The sequence below is a fragment of the Lithobates pipiens genome, unplaced genomic scaffold, assembly GCF_037356315.1.
Source record: "Lithobates pipiens isolate NorthernLeopardFrog02 unplaced genomic scaffold, aLitPip1_a1.2 Scaffold_3, whole genome shotgun sequence".
Taxonomy (NCBI): Eukaryota; Metazoa; Chordata; class Amphibia; order Anura; family Ranidae; genus Lithobates; species Lithobates pipiens.
The window spans coordinates 171,063,028-171,083,361 of record NW_027507790.1 but is presented as its reverse complement, the minus strand read 5'-3'; the positions used below and the strand labels follow the sequence as shown (position 1 = coordinate 171,083,361).

The following is a 20,334-nucleotide window of genomic DNA, read 5'->3' as shown; positions in this document are numbered from 1 at the left end:
AGAAATGAGGTACTGAAGGATTACATGCATTCAAGATAATACAGTAATCACAGATTGTAACATTCCTCTGGAACAGAAGTTGTCAACCCCCGGGCCGCAGCACAAACCTGGGCCATACCACCTCTCTAGCCTAACGTGAAGGACACTGTCCTGGCCGTACAGCCTCTCTAGCCGGGCCACGGTCAGTGCAGCTGCCCGAACAGAGAGATGACATCATCTCTCTGCACTACACAGAGGCGTGGGGCTGCAAGGCTACGCTACACAGAGGCGCGGCCGGCCTAGTGAGAGAGAGAATGACCTCATCGCTCTCCGCCTACCCTCCCTATGTACCGTTTACTTTCCTGCAATCTCTATCGGCTCCTCCCCCCTCACTTTCCCGTGCTGGGACCGTAAGTGTACTCTGCACTGCAGAGGAACTTGTATATTTTTAATAATAATTTCTATACTTGGACATTTAATAATATTTTTATACTGGGACTTTGATAATATTTTTATATTGGGACTTTTAATAATACTTTTATACTGGGACTTTGATAATACTTTTATACTGGGACTTTTATACTTTTAATAATACCTTTATACGGGGACTTTTATAATAAAATCAATTAGTGACAATCTGTTATGCTTTGGTGGCAGGTGACAGTGACAATCCACATCTGAGGGCAGAAAAGTGGTAATCCACATCTGGTGACAGGCTGCAGCAGTGGCCATCCACATCTGGTGACAGGCTGCAGCAGTGGCAATCCACATCTGGTGACAGGCTGCAGCAGTGGCAATCCACGTCTGGTGACTAGCCAAAATGAGTAAAAAACAAACATCATTGGAGAGCTTTTTTGAAAAGGGGGAAAGACCCAATGATGAGAACAGAAGACTCTTCTAAGACTGCAAACAAAAACACAGCTGCATTTAAAAGAAAATACCAAGAGTCCTATTTAAATTACTGGTTCATTGCATCAGGTGATTCATATTCTCTAAACCCGCTTTGTATAATATGTGGTGAGCAGCTATCCAATGAAGCCATGAAACCTTCAAAACTGCTTCGCCACATGGAGACCAAGCACCCTTCATTAAAAGACAAGTCTGTTAATTTTTTCGACAGAAAAAAACGTGCACACGAAGGACAGATCAATTATTGAAGACCACCTCTTTGATAAATGTGTCTGCATTGAGAGCCACATTCTTAGTTGCTAACCGTATTGCTAAATCTAAGAAACCCTTTACAATCGGAGAACAGTTGATCCTGCCTGTTGCAAAGGATATTTGCCGTGAATTTTTAGGAGAGGCTGCGGTTGAAAAGGGTGACACGTGTTCCTCTTTTGGCTAACACTGTAGCTAGACGAATTAATGAAGGGGAGAGGATATTGAAGCACAATTGATAGAGAGATTTAAGGAGTCACGATGGTATGCCATACAGGTTGACAAATCTACTGATGTTGACAACAAGGCAACAATGCTTGTTTTTGTGTGATATGTTTTCCAAGAGGATGTCCATGAGGATATGCTATGTGCACTCTTCTTGCCAACCAACACCACAGCTGCAGAATTGTTAAAGTTTTTAAATGATTATATGTCAGGAAAACTGAATTGGTCATTTTGTGTTGGTATATGCACAGACGGAGCTGCTGCCATGACTGGATGGCTTTCTGGTTTTACTACTCAGGTCAAGGAGGTTGCTTCCGAATGTGAGTCTACGCACTGTGTCCTCCCTAGAGAAATGCTGCCGAAAAATGTCACCTGACCTGAACAACGTTTTGCAGGCTGTGATTAAAATGATCAACCACATTAAAGTACATGCCCTTAACTCACGTCTGAACAGCTCTGTGAGGAGATGAATGCAGAGCACACACATCTTCTCTTATACACAGAAGTGAGATGGCTTTCTATAGGTAGATCACTGAGCAGAGTGTTTGAGTTACGTGAGCCGATCCAGGGATTTCTTTCTGAAAAACAGTCACCACATTTCAGTGTCACAGAATGGGTCACAAAACTTGCTTACTTGTGTGACATATTTAACCTGCTCAACAAACTCAATCGGTCACTTCAGGGGAGAATGAGAACTGTGTTCAAGTCGGCAGATAAAGTGGCTGAATTCAAAGCCAAACTGGAATTATGGGGGCGACGTGTGAACAATGGGATTTTTGACATGTTTCCAACATTATCAGAGCTTTTGAAAGAGACTGAGCCAGAACCTTCTTTCACCCAGCTGGTGCATGATCACCTCTCTCAGCTTTCAAAAGAATTTGAGCATTACTTTCCAACCACAAAAAACCCCAGAACTGGGAACGAATGAATCCGTGACCCATTTGTAAATAAGCCAGGTGAATCCACTCTGTCCATGCTAGATGGGGATCAAGTGCTTGAGATCGAAAATGATGGTGGCCTTAAAAGTGTGTTTGAGATGACTTCAAACCTCCATACATTCTGGATTAAAGTCAAGGCAGAATATCCTGCAATTGCCACAAAAGCACTGAAAAGCCCGATGCCATTTCCAACATCCTATCTTTGTGAAGCTAGGTTTTCTGCAGTGACAGCAACCAAAACAAGATTACAGAGTAGACTGGACCTAAGCAACACACTTCGACTCTCACTGTCTCCTATCATCCCAAGATGGGACCGCCTAGTTGCAATAAAACAAGCTCAGGGCTCCCACTGATTCTGCATTATGGTGAGTTGAACTATTTCATTTTATATTCCAATGTAATAGAAATAACGTGCTTCAGTTATCCTGACACCATAACACTGTCTAGTTGCAGGGAAACAAGATCGGAGCTCCCACTGATTCTACATTACAGTGAGTTAAACTAATATAATTATTGTATTATAATGTAGTAATATAAATAATGCCCTATATATTCTTTGCAGCTTAATGCTCTAAAGGTAAACTTCAGTATGATGAACAAAAACAAGTAACAAACTTGAGTGACCGGTAGATATAAAGGTTGTGTGAGTTTTATTTTTATTACCCAATCAAGTAAAAAGAAAAAATACCTGTTTTCCCATGTGATCTGCACATCATGGGTTAATTGACATGAACATTCACACATTTCTGTGTGTGTGTGATGGTTCTCTGTTCCTTTAGCAAATCAGCCCAACAGAATTATAGGTAGCTGAAGTTACGTGTAAATCTTACCTTTTTCTGTAGAAATACAGCTTGTTCTTCACCTCCTGACTTTCAACTCTTCCTATTGTTTTTTTTTTTAATACAATGAGCAGTGCAACCAATAGGAGACTCAGGAATTGGGCATGGCAGGATGAGCTTAAGTTTCACAAGGACAGTGAGCTTTTCACCTTTGGCTACATAGGTTTCTAACAGATGTTCTTTAACTATTCCTTAATGTTCAACTAATAAATTAGGGGGGAAAAACTTTAAAAAAACTGACTCGTTGGTTGAACTAATTGGACTTGTGTCTTTTTTCAACCTATGTAACTTGGTAATCAAAAATACTGCAATTTCAAAAAGAATGTCAAATGAGCCAAATATTGTTGGTGTCAGAGCTAATGCTAATAAATAACCAGAAAGCTTTCAAGACTCTGCTGTCACTTTTTCAGACTAATGCCCCGTACACACGGTCAGATTTTCTAAAAGAAAATGTTCGATGTGAGTTTTTTGGAAATTCCGACCATGTGTAGGCTCTATCGGACATTTTCCATCGGAATTTCCGACACACAAAATTTGAGATCTGGATCTCAAATTTTCTGACAACAAAATCCGTTGCCGGATATACCAATCGTGTGTACAAAGTTCCACGCATGCTTAAAATCAAGCAGAAGAGCCGCACTGGCTATTGAACTTCATTTTTCTCAGCTCGTCGTATGTGTTGTAAGTCCCCACGTTCTTGACGTTCGCAATTTTCGACCAACTTTGTGTGACCATATGTATGCAAGACAAGTTTGAGCCAACATCCATCGTAAAAAATCCATGGATTTTGTTATCATAATGTCCGATCGTGTGTACCAGGCATAACACAAATGATGCTGAAATACTGAACATATTTATACACAGAAATTATAGAGTTGCATTCCATGATTTGCAAAAGGCAAAATTAAAGTTATCTGAACAAACTTTCCAAAGAATAAAGCAAAGTATTTACATTTAAGGAATGTGAATAAATAGATAAAGTGACAAGTGGTGGCACCAAAAATTCATTCAACATAAGTGACAAATTCATAAAGAAATACATATAGTAGTAAAATTTATCATCAATCCATAAAAAGTGTATATATTGATGATACATTTTACTACTATATATATTTCTTTATGAATTTGTCACTTATATTCAATGATTAAGGTTTAACTAATATATGAGTTAGCTCTACACTTTTTATTTTAATCTCTTAATTTAAATTTAAGGCAAGTAAAATGTTTATGGACTTTTACATGTAACCTGGTCTTGAGAAATAATGAATATTTGCAGATAACTGGTTGCAAAGAGTACTTATGAGTAAAAAAAAAAAAAAAAAAAAAACGACATAATACCATTTATCATGCTCATTTCTGTTTTCGGACCTCTAAATTGTATTATGTAGATATATTTTTGCACCCTTCTCTTTTATTGTGTTTTAAAGTTCATGCTATTTAGAACTGTAGAATCGTGCAGAATGCAACAGGGGTCACTGGAATACACAAAGCTGGGTGTAAAGTCCCAAGTAGTCATGAACAAAGTTGGGATTTATGGCAGACAAAATGTCCCTAATCAAGTATCAGACATAGAAGAACCTGCCTCAGCCCACCTCTTACAAATGACAAATAACTTTTGGTTGGCTTGATCTTTTAAATAGTGAACTGTATTATGTATGTGGCTGTGATCTAGGCTATTACGGTGGTTTACAGCAACTGCTTACTTTTGTCCATGCTTAACATCCCTATATAAAATTAAAAAGATGTGAAAACTGCCCTTAAAGTCTGAGCACAAAAAGGATTAATACATCTAACAGTCAACAAAATTATAAGATTTTGGGGACTTTCACTGAGAGCTCATCCCTCTGCTGCGTGAAATTTAAAAATCCCTATAAAGACTTATAAATGAAGGGGACAAAAAACATTCATTATTAATCAATGTACTAGGTATTTTGCAACAGTTTTTAGCCCCAGTTCACACTATAAAACTCTTATGTGAATCGCACAGGTACCGCACTGCATTTCGGTGCAATTACATGTGATTCAGTGCAGTGCAATTTGAGCCCATTCATTTTTAGCCGCATTGCACCAAAAAAGTGCAGGCATTGCGCCTCACATCATCACATGGACATTTTTTACAATGTAATCCAGTGCGGGCAAACTGCACTGCATTTGCGATTCTTTTGGAGTGTTGTTAACTCTGTATTGACACCCGCAGTGGATCCCAAACACAGTGTGATTGCAATGCGGTACGGGAAATGCACAGGGATTGCTACGTTTCCCACAGAGCATATGTGTGAACCTAGGCTTAGGGTATTCTAGCATCTGGAAGCTGGGAATGCCTGCTGAACATCCAACACTCACAGATATAGACAAAAACATTTATGGGTAAATCTGTTGCAGATCTGGCCCCCTAATGCTTGCGTAAAGAACCATGTGTAACAACATGTATGCTTGTTTTACTGGGTTTCCATTGCTAGTGGAAATATGATTGCTTCTACAATGTGCACTTTAACCCCTTCATGCCGACCATGCACAAATATGTTTCCCCACTGGACTGGGCTTTTTGCCGTGGGGCCGCATATTTGCGTGTCTAATGATCGGAACTTGAAAAGGCCAATTCCGGGTCACCTCACAACTGCAATAGCCTCTGAATAGCTATGACAGTGAAGCTGTTTATTTTACCTCTTCGTGCCTAAGGGTAAAACAAATCTAAATGCCACTGTGAAGCTGTTTTTTGTTTCTGTGAATGGATGAGAGAGATGCATTGTATCACCCTCTGTCCTTGCAGAGAGAAAAACAAAAAGTGTGTGTAGAAAACAAAACAAAAATTATAATGAAAAAAATAGCTAGATCAAGGTTTGAACTAGGTCAGTTGACAGGGTTAGTGTTTGGGTCAAGGTCAGGTTAGTATTTTTTTTAACAGGATTTAAGACGGTATAATCCACCTGCATGCACCACGTAGTTGTGATGATATACGGTTTTACTAACACATGTCAAAATTGGGCATTTAGATTTGTTTTACCCTTAGGCACGAAGAGGTAAAATAAAGTTGTCACAAATCTAGCCTATTAAAACTGAGCACACAACAAAAATTATACAGAAGTAGAAGTTACCTTCACTGAATATGCTCACTAAAACTAGAATTACAGGCAGCTGAAATTCCATACTAACTATGAGAAAGGCCGTCCTAACCCTCTTGAATGGTATTGTGTTGGAACTGTACTGTCTCTCTTTATATTGTAAAGTGCTGGGCAAACTGGTGCTATATAAATCCTGTATTATGATAATAATAATTTGAGCTTTGCACTGTACCTTTCAGGACTCTATTGGTCAATAAGGTTGCCCATCACAGTACAGGACCAATAAGAAGCTTGGGAGATGCATTTTTTTCCATCAGCTAAAAAATTTTGTGGCAGATTAAAGCATACATGCACATAAATACAATAATATAAGAAAAACACAACAGATAAATACTACTACATTTGTATTTTATTGTGGAACCAAGTTTGTTTCCTTTACATCAAATATCCTCAGTGGAAGTGGGGTATTGCACACAAATATCATAAAAGCACTACATATTACTTCACTGTAAACTAATGTTCTACATTAGATATGAACTGGTAGAGTAGAAGTGATGTGGGATTGATTATAAGACAATACCATACACAGCTGTAGACTGACACAAACACCATTCAGAACGAGAGAGGAGTGTAAGGACCTTCCCTGCCAGCCACAAGTTCCTGTCAGACAATTGGGAGATAGACGGCGGCATGCATACATATTGAAGCATAGTTCAGTGCTGCCATTGTATCTTGGTTAGTGCAGCCCAGTCTTGGGGGGAATGTTACTTGCGGCTCCATAGCATCCAGAGCCCAGAAGCTAGAGTAGTACAGAGAAGCTTGAGAAAATCCTTTTCTTTCAAGTCTTTTTTTTCCAAAACTACAACACCTGTCAATCATCACTTATCCCACTTGTAAATTTGCACATGAATAAAGTCTATTTTAAAGTTTCCTTTTTTTTTGTTTGGCTGCTTCTGAAATAAGTAAATGTATGATTTATGTTGGCTTTACCGAGTCCTGAACAGTTTTACAGGTACATCCAATGTGTAACAGCTCTGATCACCAATTCAATGTAAAAGGGTGGAAATATTGGCTTGCAAATACATAAAGGTAATGTCTACATATATTACAAATAAATATAAAAAATAGGAAGTTGCCTTCTGAAGAATTCCCAGCACCGTGAAATCGTAAAGTGTGTCAGGAATACAACTGGACATTCTTTTTGGACATCACATTGTAGGTATCAATGTGCTCTGAAGCTGAAAACAGTACAAAATCAGTGCAAGAACATAGTCCATAGCAGCCAATCTTGGTTATTGTTTATCGAACCTGAGAAAATTAAATAGCAAAAACATTTTAAGGTTCTCTATAATAATAAACTGGAGGAAAGATAAATGCCTGGGCTGCCTATACCAACAAATCAGTTACTGGCTGTTATTCCTCAGAAGCAGAAGAGAAAATAACAGCAAAAATGTGATTTGTTGTTTTGGGCTACAAAGACACTTTCCTTCTCAGATGGTTTTCAGCTTATGGCTCTCCATGTCATGGAAAGCATGGGTCACCCCAACCATGCTCACCTAGATAGGTTTTGTATACTATCATATTTAACACAGGGGCTCAGTAAGTTAGAGATTTACTTTATAAGCGGGTTGATGCTAACGTTTATAGCAAATGCTTAATTTACTATCAACCTTTAAGGTTGGGCAACTGTTAAAATTAGTATGTGCAGATGAGCATGTCACCCCTGAGACTGCAGGCAGTTATTGTCACAAACATGTACCCCTTCCTCATGAAATTTTTTGAATAGTTATCATTTGATAAAGTAAAATTTAATGTGTAACTGATGCAGTTGGTACATGGGTTTGTTTGATATCTTTTGATAGGCTTTGATATCCATGCATTTGGCAGCTGGGGAACCAGCACTGCTCTCCCCATGTATTCCATTCCTGGACAGACCACAGATGGCGAATACCCACCAACCAGGGTAAGCTCATTCTCATTATGGTAAATAATAGACAAGCAGAATTACAATCTGGACTTTGTTCTGATTTTACTTCAAAGCACACTAGTACATACAACCCAACTCTCATTTACCAAATTACTGCAGTTTGAAAATGAAAGAGGACTCAACATACAATAGAGACAGCCATTTTGGGTGCCTAATAAGTATTCAGTCCTCCTGGAAACTACCAAATTTACTTGGCCATAAGTCAGAAATTGTAATTGATTTATGCCCTCACTGCACGTGGAAATGTGCTCCACTTACAGATTATTGGGCCACTTGCATGAAAACTGAGGGGAAGGCCCAGTAAGGGTATTGGTCACGGAAGCCAATCAGTTTCTTTATTGTTCCGCAATATAAAAAATGCAGCTTTTATTAGATTGATTACTTTGGGCAGTAGTAGTGTTGGGGATATTATGTTTCCTACAATTTATGACTACTTTTCCAATATAACCACCTGTTCATCACAGGAAAGACCAATCGTCATAAGCAAGAACCTGCATACAGTTTACATCACTTGTTGGATCTTCTGTAACATTTTATAAACTGTAGAAAGTACAGTTTTACTTATAACCTGGACAAACACCAGTGGATGTGTTGCCCATAGCAGCCAGATAGTTCCTGTAAATTTTAGACCTTGCATTGTATTGGTCTCTATGGACAACAGCCTATATTCCCATTGCACACGTTCCTGGAATAAGCTCTTAAGGTACTGGGCGCTGTAGCGATCACCAGCTGGATGCTGAAACCTATACGATATGTAGATATTCGCCAGCAAACCAGGGATCATCTATTTTGTCCAAAGTTTTTTTTATTCAAGAAAGATCACATCACAAAATGGCATAGTGAAATGTTTCGGAGCCACACAGGACCCCTTTGTCAGGCTTGTGAAGATCACATGCCTGACGAAGGGGTCTTTTATGGCTCTGAAAAATTGCACTACACTGTTTTGTGATGTGATCTTTCTTGAATAAAAAAACGTTTGGATGAAACTGATGATCTGCGGTGTGCTGGTGAATATCTAAGGGCAACAGGCCTACTGGTCACCCTTCCAGGTTGTATACATGGGACTCAAAAGCAGGAACAGATCCCTGATCCAATTTATATCAACTCTTCTATATCCCTTCATAGCACAATTACAAAGAATAAAATCTACTCTCTCCACTTGAAATGCAATCTATACATAGTACTCCTTGTCCTGCAATTACTAAATATTCCTATAAAACAAATTCATTTTGATGGTTTCCAGAAATAAAACTATGGTATGAACCCTAATATTTATTTGCAACGAATACTGTCAATATTTACATTCTTTCCCGTTTGATAAGATCCGTCTGCAGATTTCTATGAAGTGTTATCCCACCAGTCGTGGGCAAGTTGTAAAGCCTGGCTTCTGGTTGTGATTTTGTAGTAGCTGAATGAATCTTCCCTTTAATTTGCTAATGTTGGGAAGTATGTAATCAATACAGGATGAAGACAAATTTGATGAGAACTCAGTCTCCATGGATCAGTATGTGACGTCATGTAACTAACTATAGTTTGAGAGTTTATTACCTCTACTATGAGATGCTTGAAATTTGTTTAGCTTGGCAGGTTTAAAAGTATGCCTTTTCAACAGTGAATAAATATTTTCACAGAGTTCATAGTTACTCCTGAAAAGCTGTCAGTTGGAAAACAGGGAGAATTACTTTCACTGCCTTATCTCCAGTATATAAAAGATATCAATCTATTTAATAAGGTTGAGCAAAGTGCCATGCAATAACCCATAGTAACCAATAGGAATTTTGTTTATTGTAGAGATCACTAAATGTTAAGCACAGTCACTGCACTCAGAACTACCTTATTAATGAATACATGCATTGCACTGGTCTGTTTATAGCTAGATATTCAGTGAGAAAACATTTTTTTTAATTAACAGTGAAATATAATAAGTTAATTTGCCATCTTAGGGAAGACCATAAAAACATTTTCTATGATTTTTGTACCCCTTTTAGCATACATATTTATGGGCCTTAGATTTGAACAGACATAAGTAGTACCAGAACACAGGCTGAATTTTAGTTCGTACTGTTTTGTAGCAATCCACTTTCATAATAAGCATAACTATTTATTAGAAAAGAACAAAATAAAACTAGTGCAAAGGAAACTGAAGGCAAACATCGCTAAGGGCGTAACCACAGGTTTTTGGAACGCTTAGCTCAGCGTCATAGATGCTAATGCTATACATACAGTTCTATGGTCCTGTGTTAGGATCGCAGCACTGTATTTTTCAGGATCTTTTGAATCTCTTGTGTAAACTGATAGAACAAGTGCCCATGGGTATAAAGGCAATACCAAGCAAGCTAGGCAAATTAAATACTGGCAGAAAAAAATTAATCTTTATGTCAAAAATGGCATAATGTTGTGTAATTTTACACCAACAAAAAATAAATATAATTGTCTACAAAAAAAATAATAATTTGTTTGTCCTAATTCACAGCATTAAGTGGACTACATGAGTCCAAAAAACAGTACCAAAACAGTGCAAATAATACCGTATTAAATAAATATACAACACATTAAAAGTAATAAAACAGTGGCATAGCAGATCAAATTTACATCTTACATATATCACATAGGGCAGTGCATTTGGTTTATGCAATAAAATCTTTAGATTCTCCTACTCTCACAGTTACCAACACTGATCTATGTACTGTGCACCTGTACAGTGACAGTTGGTACATCCAATATGTACCCCTGTTCTGTGGATTTTCATTGTGAATGTCTCAGGGGAAGCCAGTTCTGGCACCAACTAGCTTGTGTCTCCTTCCTACCTGACTGTCCTGCAGACACCTAGTGGATGGAGACAAAAGTTTCCAGTACCAGAATTTATTTAGAGTTGGGCTTACAGCATAACGGATGACAAAATAGAGTGTTATTTATACACTATGCTTCCTCTCCCAGGTCAGTCAATCCCCTTTTAGATGTAACTGTCACCATCTCACAATGTAGTATGCCATTTTGTGAGTGCAACCTAATAACACTACCCACAACTCTCTAGGAGTAGAGGTCAACTCAAACAGTATTCTTGAACATAGGCTCAGGACACACAATGGCTTATTATAAAAGTCCATTTTGCAGTAGAGCTAGTTTAATTAAGGACATCATGATTTATGATACATGAGTGAATCACAGGTAAACACTCGCCATCCATAAGTCTAGAAACGACTTGATTATTAAGGATACTGGAAAAAAAAAAGTTATAAATAGATCCAAATACTAATCTTGCCCATCCCACTCTTGAAACATGGATCATATATTACCATAATCATTAGACAACAATTGCAAGATAACTTTTGCTTATAAAATGAAAAACCTAAACTGCATTGTATGTTACATACAATAAAAAAGGGGATCTGTACAGCTATTAGTGATTATAATAAATAAGAAACCAAAAAAAAAAAAAAAGAACAACTAGAATATGACAAAGAGTGGGCAATCGGTAACCTTTAAAATAAAAATTCAACTCGACTTTCAAAATGCTTTGCAAACTAGTCATCGGCCACTCATTTCAAATCAAAACTGCTTTGGTCAATTGAATTCTGTTGTATCCCATCAGTTTAGCTCTTAAATCCCCCACAAGCATGCACACACCTCTGCAGTTACGCCCTTGCATACTGCTGTCAATTTTATACTTGCCATCGTACATTTAAAAATAAGTGCATTAGGTATCTTTGTACATTCAAGTCACTTTCTAAGGCAAATTTTCAAACCGAATGTACTCCCCGACGCTTTGGTATTTTGCTTTCTGTGTACCAACCGTGAATTGTAATGTAAGGAGATCTGTCAGGATGAATTTAGCAGAAGAATGCCTTAGACACAATGCTTTTTTTTTGCGCCCATGTTTTGTGGCTTTTGCTAGCATGACTTGATCTACAGCAGGTAAAATATTCATATGAAGCAATCTATCACATATCTAAAAGTGGCAGGCTTGACATTTGCTACATTTTGTCAAATATGATTGAATAGAAAACAATTCCCTCGCCTTTAACTTGCAAGGAAGGAGAAAGGCTCAGACCCTGTAATTCTAGTAATAGATGGTATTAACTGACTGTCCAATGCAATCCTTAATGAAGATCACATGTTGGCAAGACCATAGTGAGGTTGTTGTTTGCAGTACATCTGCAAAGTGTGTGTGTGTATAAATAAATATATGTATATATATATATATATATATATATATATATATATATATATATTCTATACACAACACAACATGCTGTAGACGTTAACCTAATAAAGTGATGCTACAAAATGTCCAATTGCAAAGGTCCTTCTTCTCTCTCATTGTCTTTCAATCAAGAGGAAAGTTCCCATCGTGGGCTAAGGTGAACTGATGTGTACAAGAGCAAGTCCTACAAACCTGTATAGTAAACCTGGATAGTTGAGCTTGCAATGACGTGAATGTTGTAGTTTGCCATGGAGATGATAAATATGTATTTATATATATATATATATATATATATATATATATATATATATAAACTGACATCTGTGTTGGCAAGACACAGGATAGCGTTGGGCAATATATAGCTCTGCAGTTATTTGTAATCTCTAGGTGACATTTCCATTAATCAGCTGTGTTAAGGTGCAGCAGTTAGTAGCGGTTTCCTCACAGTTCAATCTTGCATGCTGGGAAGGATTCGTCTTGCATAACAACAGTGCTGCTGCTGGCCAACACCATTATATTGAGGTCCTGCTGTTTCTCATGTGTCTCCTGGTACCACTCTCGCATGACTTCTGAATCATGAGTAGGAATTAACGTTACCTGAAAATGAGAAAAGAAAAGTTGTACGTTTTCAAAAAATTGATAATCTGTATACCATCATTGTGACATTTCAAACTTAACCAAAATTATTCTGTGAAGCCACTCATTATGTAAGTGATGCATAACAGTGATTGACAGCTCTGTTTTTTAATGGATTCTGCAATTTACTTTACAGTTACTCAGTGTGTAATTCTGTCTGACTACTGAAAGTGACATCATTTAGAATAGCATTATAAATAAAGGGAACCTCTTATGAGCAGAAGCACCTCCACCAAACTCCCTTCCCTTAGCAAGAGTTGCAATTTCACTGTCTGCATGTTTATTCTGGGCCAGTATCTTCACTTGTGAATAAACTGAAGGATCAGAGGGACAGCCCCCCAGGATGTAGTGTATCATGCTACAAAGAATGTGTGTGGTTATTTAATCTTGTGAAAAACTCACCTTGAGGCTGGGTTCACACTATTGCAAATTGGATGCAGAATTCCACATCCAATTCGCATGTCAGGAGATTATGACTGGCTCTCTATGGAGCCAGTTCACACATCTCCGGAGCTTCTCCAGTGCAAATTGCACAGGAGTCCTGTGCATCTTCTGGTCCATTTCAGGTTTGAATTCAGCCAAAAATTTGGACTGAAATCAGACCTAAAACGGTGAACAGGGACGCACCAGACCCCTGCTGTGAGCCACTCAGTGCTTCGGTGTGAACCCAGCCTGAAAAATATATTTCAACAGAAGTCCCCACCTTTTTTTTTGCTATCCATGTGTTATTGGAGATATTTTCCCTTCACTTACTTTATTGTTTTTTATTATTATACAGGTTTTATATAGCGCCAACAGTTTGCTCAGCGCTTTACAACATGAGGGCAGACATTACAGTTACATTACAATTTGGTACAAGAGGAATCAGAGGGCCCTGCTCGTTAGAGCTCACAATCTAAAAAGGAAGGGGCAATTGATACAAAAGGTAATGGCTGTGGGGGATGAGCTGATGGAGGAAGTAAGTTAGTGTTAGTTAGAAGCAGGATAGGCTTCTTTGAAGAGAAGGGTTTTCAGGGATCGTCTAAAGATGGATAGATTAGGGGACAGTCGGACAGATTGGGGTAGGGAGTTCTAAAGGATGGGAGAAGCTCTGGATAAATCCTGGAGGCAAGCATGGGAGGAGGTGACAAGGGAGCTAGGGAGCAGGAGGTCTTGGGATGACTGAAGAGAGTGGCTTGGTTGGTATTTTGGGACTAAGTTAGTGATGTAACTAGGGGCAGAGTTATGGATGGCTTTGTAAATTATTGTTAGTACTTTGAATTTTATTAGTTGGGTGAGTGGAAGCCAGTGGCGGGATTGGCAGAGAGGGGTGGAGGACACTGAATGGCTGGTAAGGTGGATGAGTCTGGCAGCGGCATTCATTATGGACTGACGGGGGGATAGTCTATGTAAAGGTAATCCAATGATGAGGGAATTGCAGTAGTCAAGGCGAGAGATGACCAGGGAGTAAATTAGAAGCTTGGTGGTGTCATTAGTTAAAAAGGGGCGTATTCTGGAAATGTTGCGGAGGCTAAGGCGGCGTGATTTGGACAGGGCTTGTATGTGGGCCTGAAAGGACAGTTCGGAGTCTAAGGTTACCCCTAGAACCCTGGCATGTGGGGACGGACTGATAGATGTGCCATTGATCTTGACAGACTTACTTTGCTGGAGACACAACAGAAAGTGAGAGCAAATCTCCAGAGTAAGGGGAAATCCCCTCTGACAGCAGGCACTATAGGAGGTGTCTACACTGAAAGATTTCTCCCCACCTTCTGTACTAGTTTTTTACTTTCCAATCACTTTCTGACCCAGCAACATGGTCATTAGAACAAATACAAAGAGTGAAACGTCTCAGCAGGGTCGTAGACAGCAATTAAAACCTGACGAATGGTCTAATGGATATTATTAGTATCAATAAAATGACAAGAGAGATTCTTGAGAAGCTAAGAGTGATCAGTAGTGACCATCATAACATAAATGTTAAATGAAAATATAAAAAATAGGGCATAAGAAGCAGGACATTGCACATATTTACCTGCATATTACTTCCCCATTGAGCTTTGCCTTCTAGAAGAGCATCCAGCACATTCCGACTAGGTTCCCCAGCTGCTGAATCATTTCCACTCACTACATAGTATGATGATCGTACCCGCTTGAAAAACTCCACATCAACATTCTTGCTGCTGCTGTGATTGGGTATATAGACCAGATCTAGGTATACTGGTGGACCTGGGGGCACAACTGCAGACTTTGATGATTTTGCAGATCCACCTCCTAAAATCAAACATTAATAAATGATTATTACCACACCACATTTTCATGTTTTATCTTTTTTTTGCTTTTATGTTGGTTTAGTGTTTTTTACCGGCAATGACCCACAATTTGGAAATGCATGCCAAACCCAAGTATGACGTAACATTATGCAGAGATAGCATCCCTACAACTATCTAATGTTTTATTTGTTATGTCCACCAGCTGAAGCTCTATTGTAGACTCCATCTATTCGCTCATCAGATTCCTATTCTCCCTCCATTAATCACTGTGGGATTGATTTAATAAAGGCAAATAGACTGTGCACTTTGCAAGTGCAGTTGCACTGATTTTCTCCAGAACTTAGTTAACGTGGTGAAGCTTTACTTTGTAAAGAATATCCAATTAGGTGCAAAGAAAATAAAAGAAAACAGTATTTTTGCTTGCAAATGATTGGATGATGGAATTGAGCAGAGCTTCAACACATTCACTAAGCTCTGGGGAAATTTAATGCACATTGAAAAGATTATTTACACCCAGCTTATCTCTTCTACATTGAAGGGTGAATGGTTGAATATAAAGTGGAACTAAAGGTAAAAATCCTTACCTTTGTTCCAACAGGCTAATGTCTCGGAAGTTCCTGACATCTTCTCCCTGGCTTCTGGGTGCTCGTCTTTGGCTGTTTTTATTGGCCAGGGTGGGATGACATAATTTCAATGTAAGCACAGGAGTGGAGTCATACTGGCACACAGGCATTGTGCTGGAATGTATACTGAGTTGCGTATGCACAGCTCAGTGTACAGTCACAAGGGGGTTGCAAACAGGCAGGTAAGTGTATTTGACGCTATTTGTTTGCAATTTTTTTTTTTAAGACAAACATGACAGCTACACAGTAACAGAATATACACCAATGGTGGAAGTAACAGAGCACTGAATATTATCAAGAGATTCATTCAAAGAAAATATGCATAGGTCGGTACATATAGACTTCTTGTACAGCCAATTACAGCCAGGAAAACCAGAGTGCAGTACCACTACAACAAATCCATAAAAGGCTCAATTACAGCTATTATATACTGTACATCACTAGTTACAAATTATAAGTCTAAGCCATCCCCAAGTAAACAAAAATACAAGTAAGTGCATAGTTACGAATGAAAATACCATATACTACATTAACTCTAAGGATTAATGCATCCCAATATCTATCTAGTTTTGGATATCACCAGAGAAGATGAGCTAGGTCATGGGGGGGGGAACACTTAGTGCTGGGGTTCTGTAGGCCCGGTGCAAAATTAAAAATTGCGTCAACCTATGGGAGGGAGAGACTGAAGGTAAGACACTGCAAAACCTCTTCACAAAGCTCCCCAGGGATCTCCCCCAAACCCTCCTTCCTTATTTTGTAACTTTAGTAGCACTTTAATCAGTTGATCCTAACACTTGGGCAAAAGGAAAAAAACAACTTATTTTAAGCAGCTACAACTTTGGATCAAGATCTGTATATGGTCACCCTGCAAGTCATTCCTTTTTTATTTATTGTTCAAAATACAATATTCTGCCACTTTCTATGTGTGCACAATTGATGCTGGAACCCAGTGGGCTGTTGGATTTTTGTTATTATCTAATTTCAGTGGGATAAGTTTGATCATGTGAAACTGAGTGAGTGAACCACAAGGGAGCATGAAGAGCTAACTCTGGCAGATTGTTTGAAAGGAGCATGGTGCCGCCTACGATAAGCTTCTGAGTTAAATTCCCCATGTGACACTTATTATTATTATTATCACTGAGTGATAGTGCATTAGTTAGGGCTGGACTCTTGTTAAAGCTAAGCAGTTTTTGGATTTAAAGTAAACTGGATTCTTTGCCTTTAACAGACTAGACCCTTTATCCCTTTATAAATATGGTAAAACGCCATAAATATCAAGTGGCTGAAATCCTTTACTTTCTTGCTTGTTAATAGTTACATAGTTAGTCAGGTTGAAAAAAGACACAAGTCCATCCAGTTCAACCTTAAAAACAAATAAATAAAATAAAAAAATAATCGTACAATCCAAATACCCAATTTTATGCCCACAATTGATCCAGAGGAAGGCGAAAAAAAACCCCAGCCAGAGCATGCTCCAATTTGCTACAGCAGGGGAAAAAAATTCCTTCCTGATCCCCCAAGAGGTGATCGAATTTTCCCTGGATCAACTTTACCTATGTTAGTACCTAATAGTTAATAATACAGTTCTAGTAAAATATTGATGCCATTTTGGTATATACCTGTCAGAGACTGTTGGGAATATTTCTTACATTACTTTATTTTTACAGCATAATTAATAAAAAATGCCACCAAAGATTTACTGATTCCAGACCTGGCTGTGCTGATTTGTACAACCCTAATTCCAAAAAAGTTGAAACACTTTGTAAAATCTACATAAACAAAGAATGCAATAGATTTCAAATCTCATAAATCCATATCGTATTCACAATGGAAATAGAAAACATATCAAATGTTTAATTAAACTGAAAAAATATATAATTTTTTTAGAAAAATAACATCATTTTGACATTGATGTCAGCAACATGTCTCAAGAAATATGGGACAGGGAAATAAAAATCCGTCAAAGTAAAGCCTGGTACACACAGGATTTTTCAAAAATTCAACACAGTGGGCTAAATGAAAAAAAAAATCACATTGGTATAGCAATTTCCCCCGCTGTGTTCTGACAGTGTTCCCCCCTCACCAGATTACAATTCAATGGCTGCAAGTGCTAATCAGAGGCCGATCGGTCAACAGACCAGTAACTCCCGAACCCACCATTTTTGGCTGCTTTTTGGACCATGTGTACCTAACATAAATGGTACTAACAAGAAAGAGCTGAAAGAACATTTTGCAACTAATTAGGTTAATTGGCAACAGGTCAGTATCCTGACTGGGTATAAAAACAGCATCTTAGAAAGCCAATGTCTCAGAAATAAAGATGGGCAGATGTCCACCAATCTGTGAAAAGCTGCATCTAGAAATTGTAAACTTTTTCAGAATAATGTTCCGCAACATAAAATTGAAAAGATTTTAAATATGTCATCATCTACAGTGCATTATATTATCAAAATATTTTGAGAATCTGGAGAAATCTCTGTCAAAGGCCAAAAAGCAATACTGGATGCCCATGATCTTTGGGCTCTCAGATGGCACTGCATTAAAGACAGGCATGATATGGTGGACATCACTGCGTGGGCTCAGGAATACTTTAAAGAAAACACTGTCTGTGCAAGATAAAGCTCTATCATGCAAAAGATGAAGCCATATCTGAACATATCCAGAAACCCTGCAGTCTTCTCTGGGCCAAAGTGCATTTAAAAAGGTCATCAGGCAAATTTTGAAGAACATTCTTTTGGCATTCTTTTTGGCATCCGTGGGCGCCGTATCCTCCAGACTTAAGAGGAGAGGGACCTTCCAACTTGTTGCATCTCTGATGGTATAGGGGTGTATTAGTGGGTATATAATGAGCAGCTTACACATCTGGAAAGGCACCATCAGTGCCGAAAAATATATACATGTTTTAGAGCAGCATATGCTCCCATTTAGGCAACGTATTTTTCATGGAAGGCTTTGAATATTTCAGCAGGACAATGCTAAACTGCATACTACGTCTATGAAAACAGCATGGCTTTTTAGTGTAAGAGTCCAGGTGCATAACTGGCCTGCCCACAGTCCAGACCTTTCACCAATATTCTTAAAATGAAAAAATACAACAAAGACGGACTGTTGCGCAGTTACAACCCTATTTCAGGCAAGAATGGGACAACGTTACACTCCCAAAACTCCAGCAACGGGTTTCCTCACATTCACAGAGTGTTGATAAAAGAAGAGGGGATGCTACACCTTGCTAAAGATTGCCTCGTCTCAACTTTTTTGAGATGTGTTTCTGCCATTAATTTCAAAATTACCTTACTTTTTTCTCATCATGGTATATTTTCTCAGTTTAAATATTTGATGTTTGATTGTGAATAAAATATGGGTTTATGAGATTTGCAAATCATTGCATTCTGTTTTTATGTAGACCTTTTTGGAATTAGGATTGTATTTGCTCTTTATAGAACCGCTTATAAAATGAATTATGATTTTTTTTTTTTTTATGTGTACCATGGCAAAACATTTAAATAATTAAAACCTACTAGCATAAGAGGCAAATGAAATAGATACACACAGAAGTGCAGAAGGCCTGAACATGGTGGGTAGATTTACTAAAGGAGTAGTGCAAGTTCACTGTCAAACTGCATTTTCACTTATCTTAGTGCATTAGGTGATACAAGGGAAAACTCACTTTTAAAAAAAATACCAAATCACATGCAAGGAAAATAAAAAAAACACTTAACCACTAGCCGACCAGCCATCATCATTCTACTGCGGCAAGTCGGCTCTCTCCCTCAAATCGCTGTAGCTGTACGTGGGCCTATTAAACAGCTAGAGAAGGAGCGTGCGTGCCCGCTGCACTGTGGGGGAGACTACTGGCGTGGCCAGCAGTCGCGATGGCCATGCGCGATCGCAGGCACGAGGGACAGAACAGGGATTTTTGTGTGTACACACACAAATCCCTGTTCTGTCAGGAGAAGAGAGACAGATCGTCTGATCCTACTAGCTAGGAACAATGATCTGGCTTCTCCTTTAGTCAGACACATCCCCCCACAGTAAGAAACACACTGAGGGGACACATTTAACCCCTTGATCGCCCCCTAGTTTTAACCCCTCCCCTGCCAGTGCATTTTTATAGCTCTGATCGCTGTATAAATGTCAATGGTCCCAAAAATGTGTCAAAAGTGTCCGATCTGTCTGCCGCAATGATGCAGCCCCGATAAAAATCGCTGATCGCCAGCATTACTGGTAAAAAATAATAATACAATGCCATAAATCTTTCCCATAGTTTGTAGACTCTATAACTTTTGCGCAAACTAATCAATATACCCTTATTGCAATTTTCTTTACCAAAAATATGTAGAAGAATATATATGGGCCTTTTCAAATTGTCGCAATGTTTTTGTTTATAGCACAAAAAATAAAAACCGCAGAGGTGATCAAATACCACCAAAA

General features: G+C 38.5%; 1 protein-coding gene across 1 annotated transcript in view; it reads right to left on the bottom strand.

The window, feature by feature from the left end:
* Positions 1-6,592: 6,592 nt before the first annotated feature.
* MAP1B (microtubule associated protein 1B) overlaps positions 6,593-20,334 on the bottom strand; it is a 115,657-nt gene continuing 101,915 nt past the window's right edge. Inside the window, exons 6-7 of the mRNA XM_077462495.1 lie at positions 15,043-15,281; positions 6,593-12,989 (exon numbers count right to left, since the gene is read on the bottom strand). Of these exons, the coding sequence (XP_077318621.1) occupies positions 12,834-12,989; positions 15,043-15,281 (395 nt within the window). The 3' untranslated portion in view covers positions 6,593-12,833. The remainder of the gene's footprint in view (positions 12,990-15,042; positions 15,282-20,334) is intronic.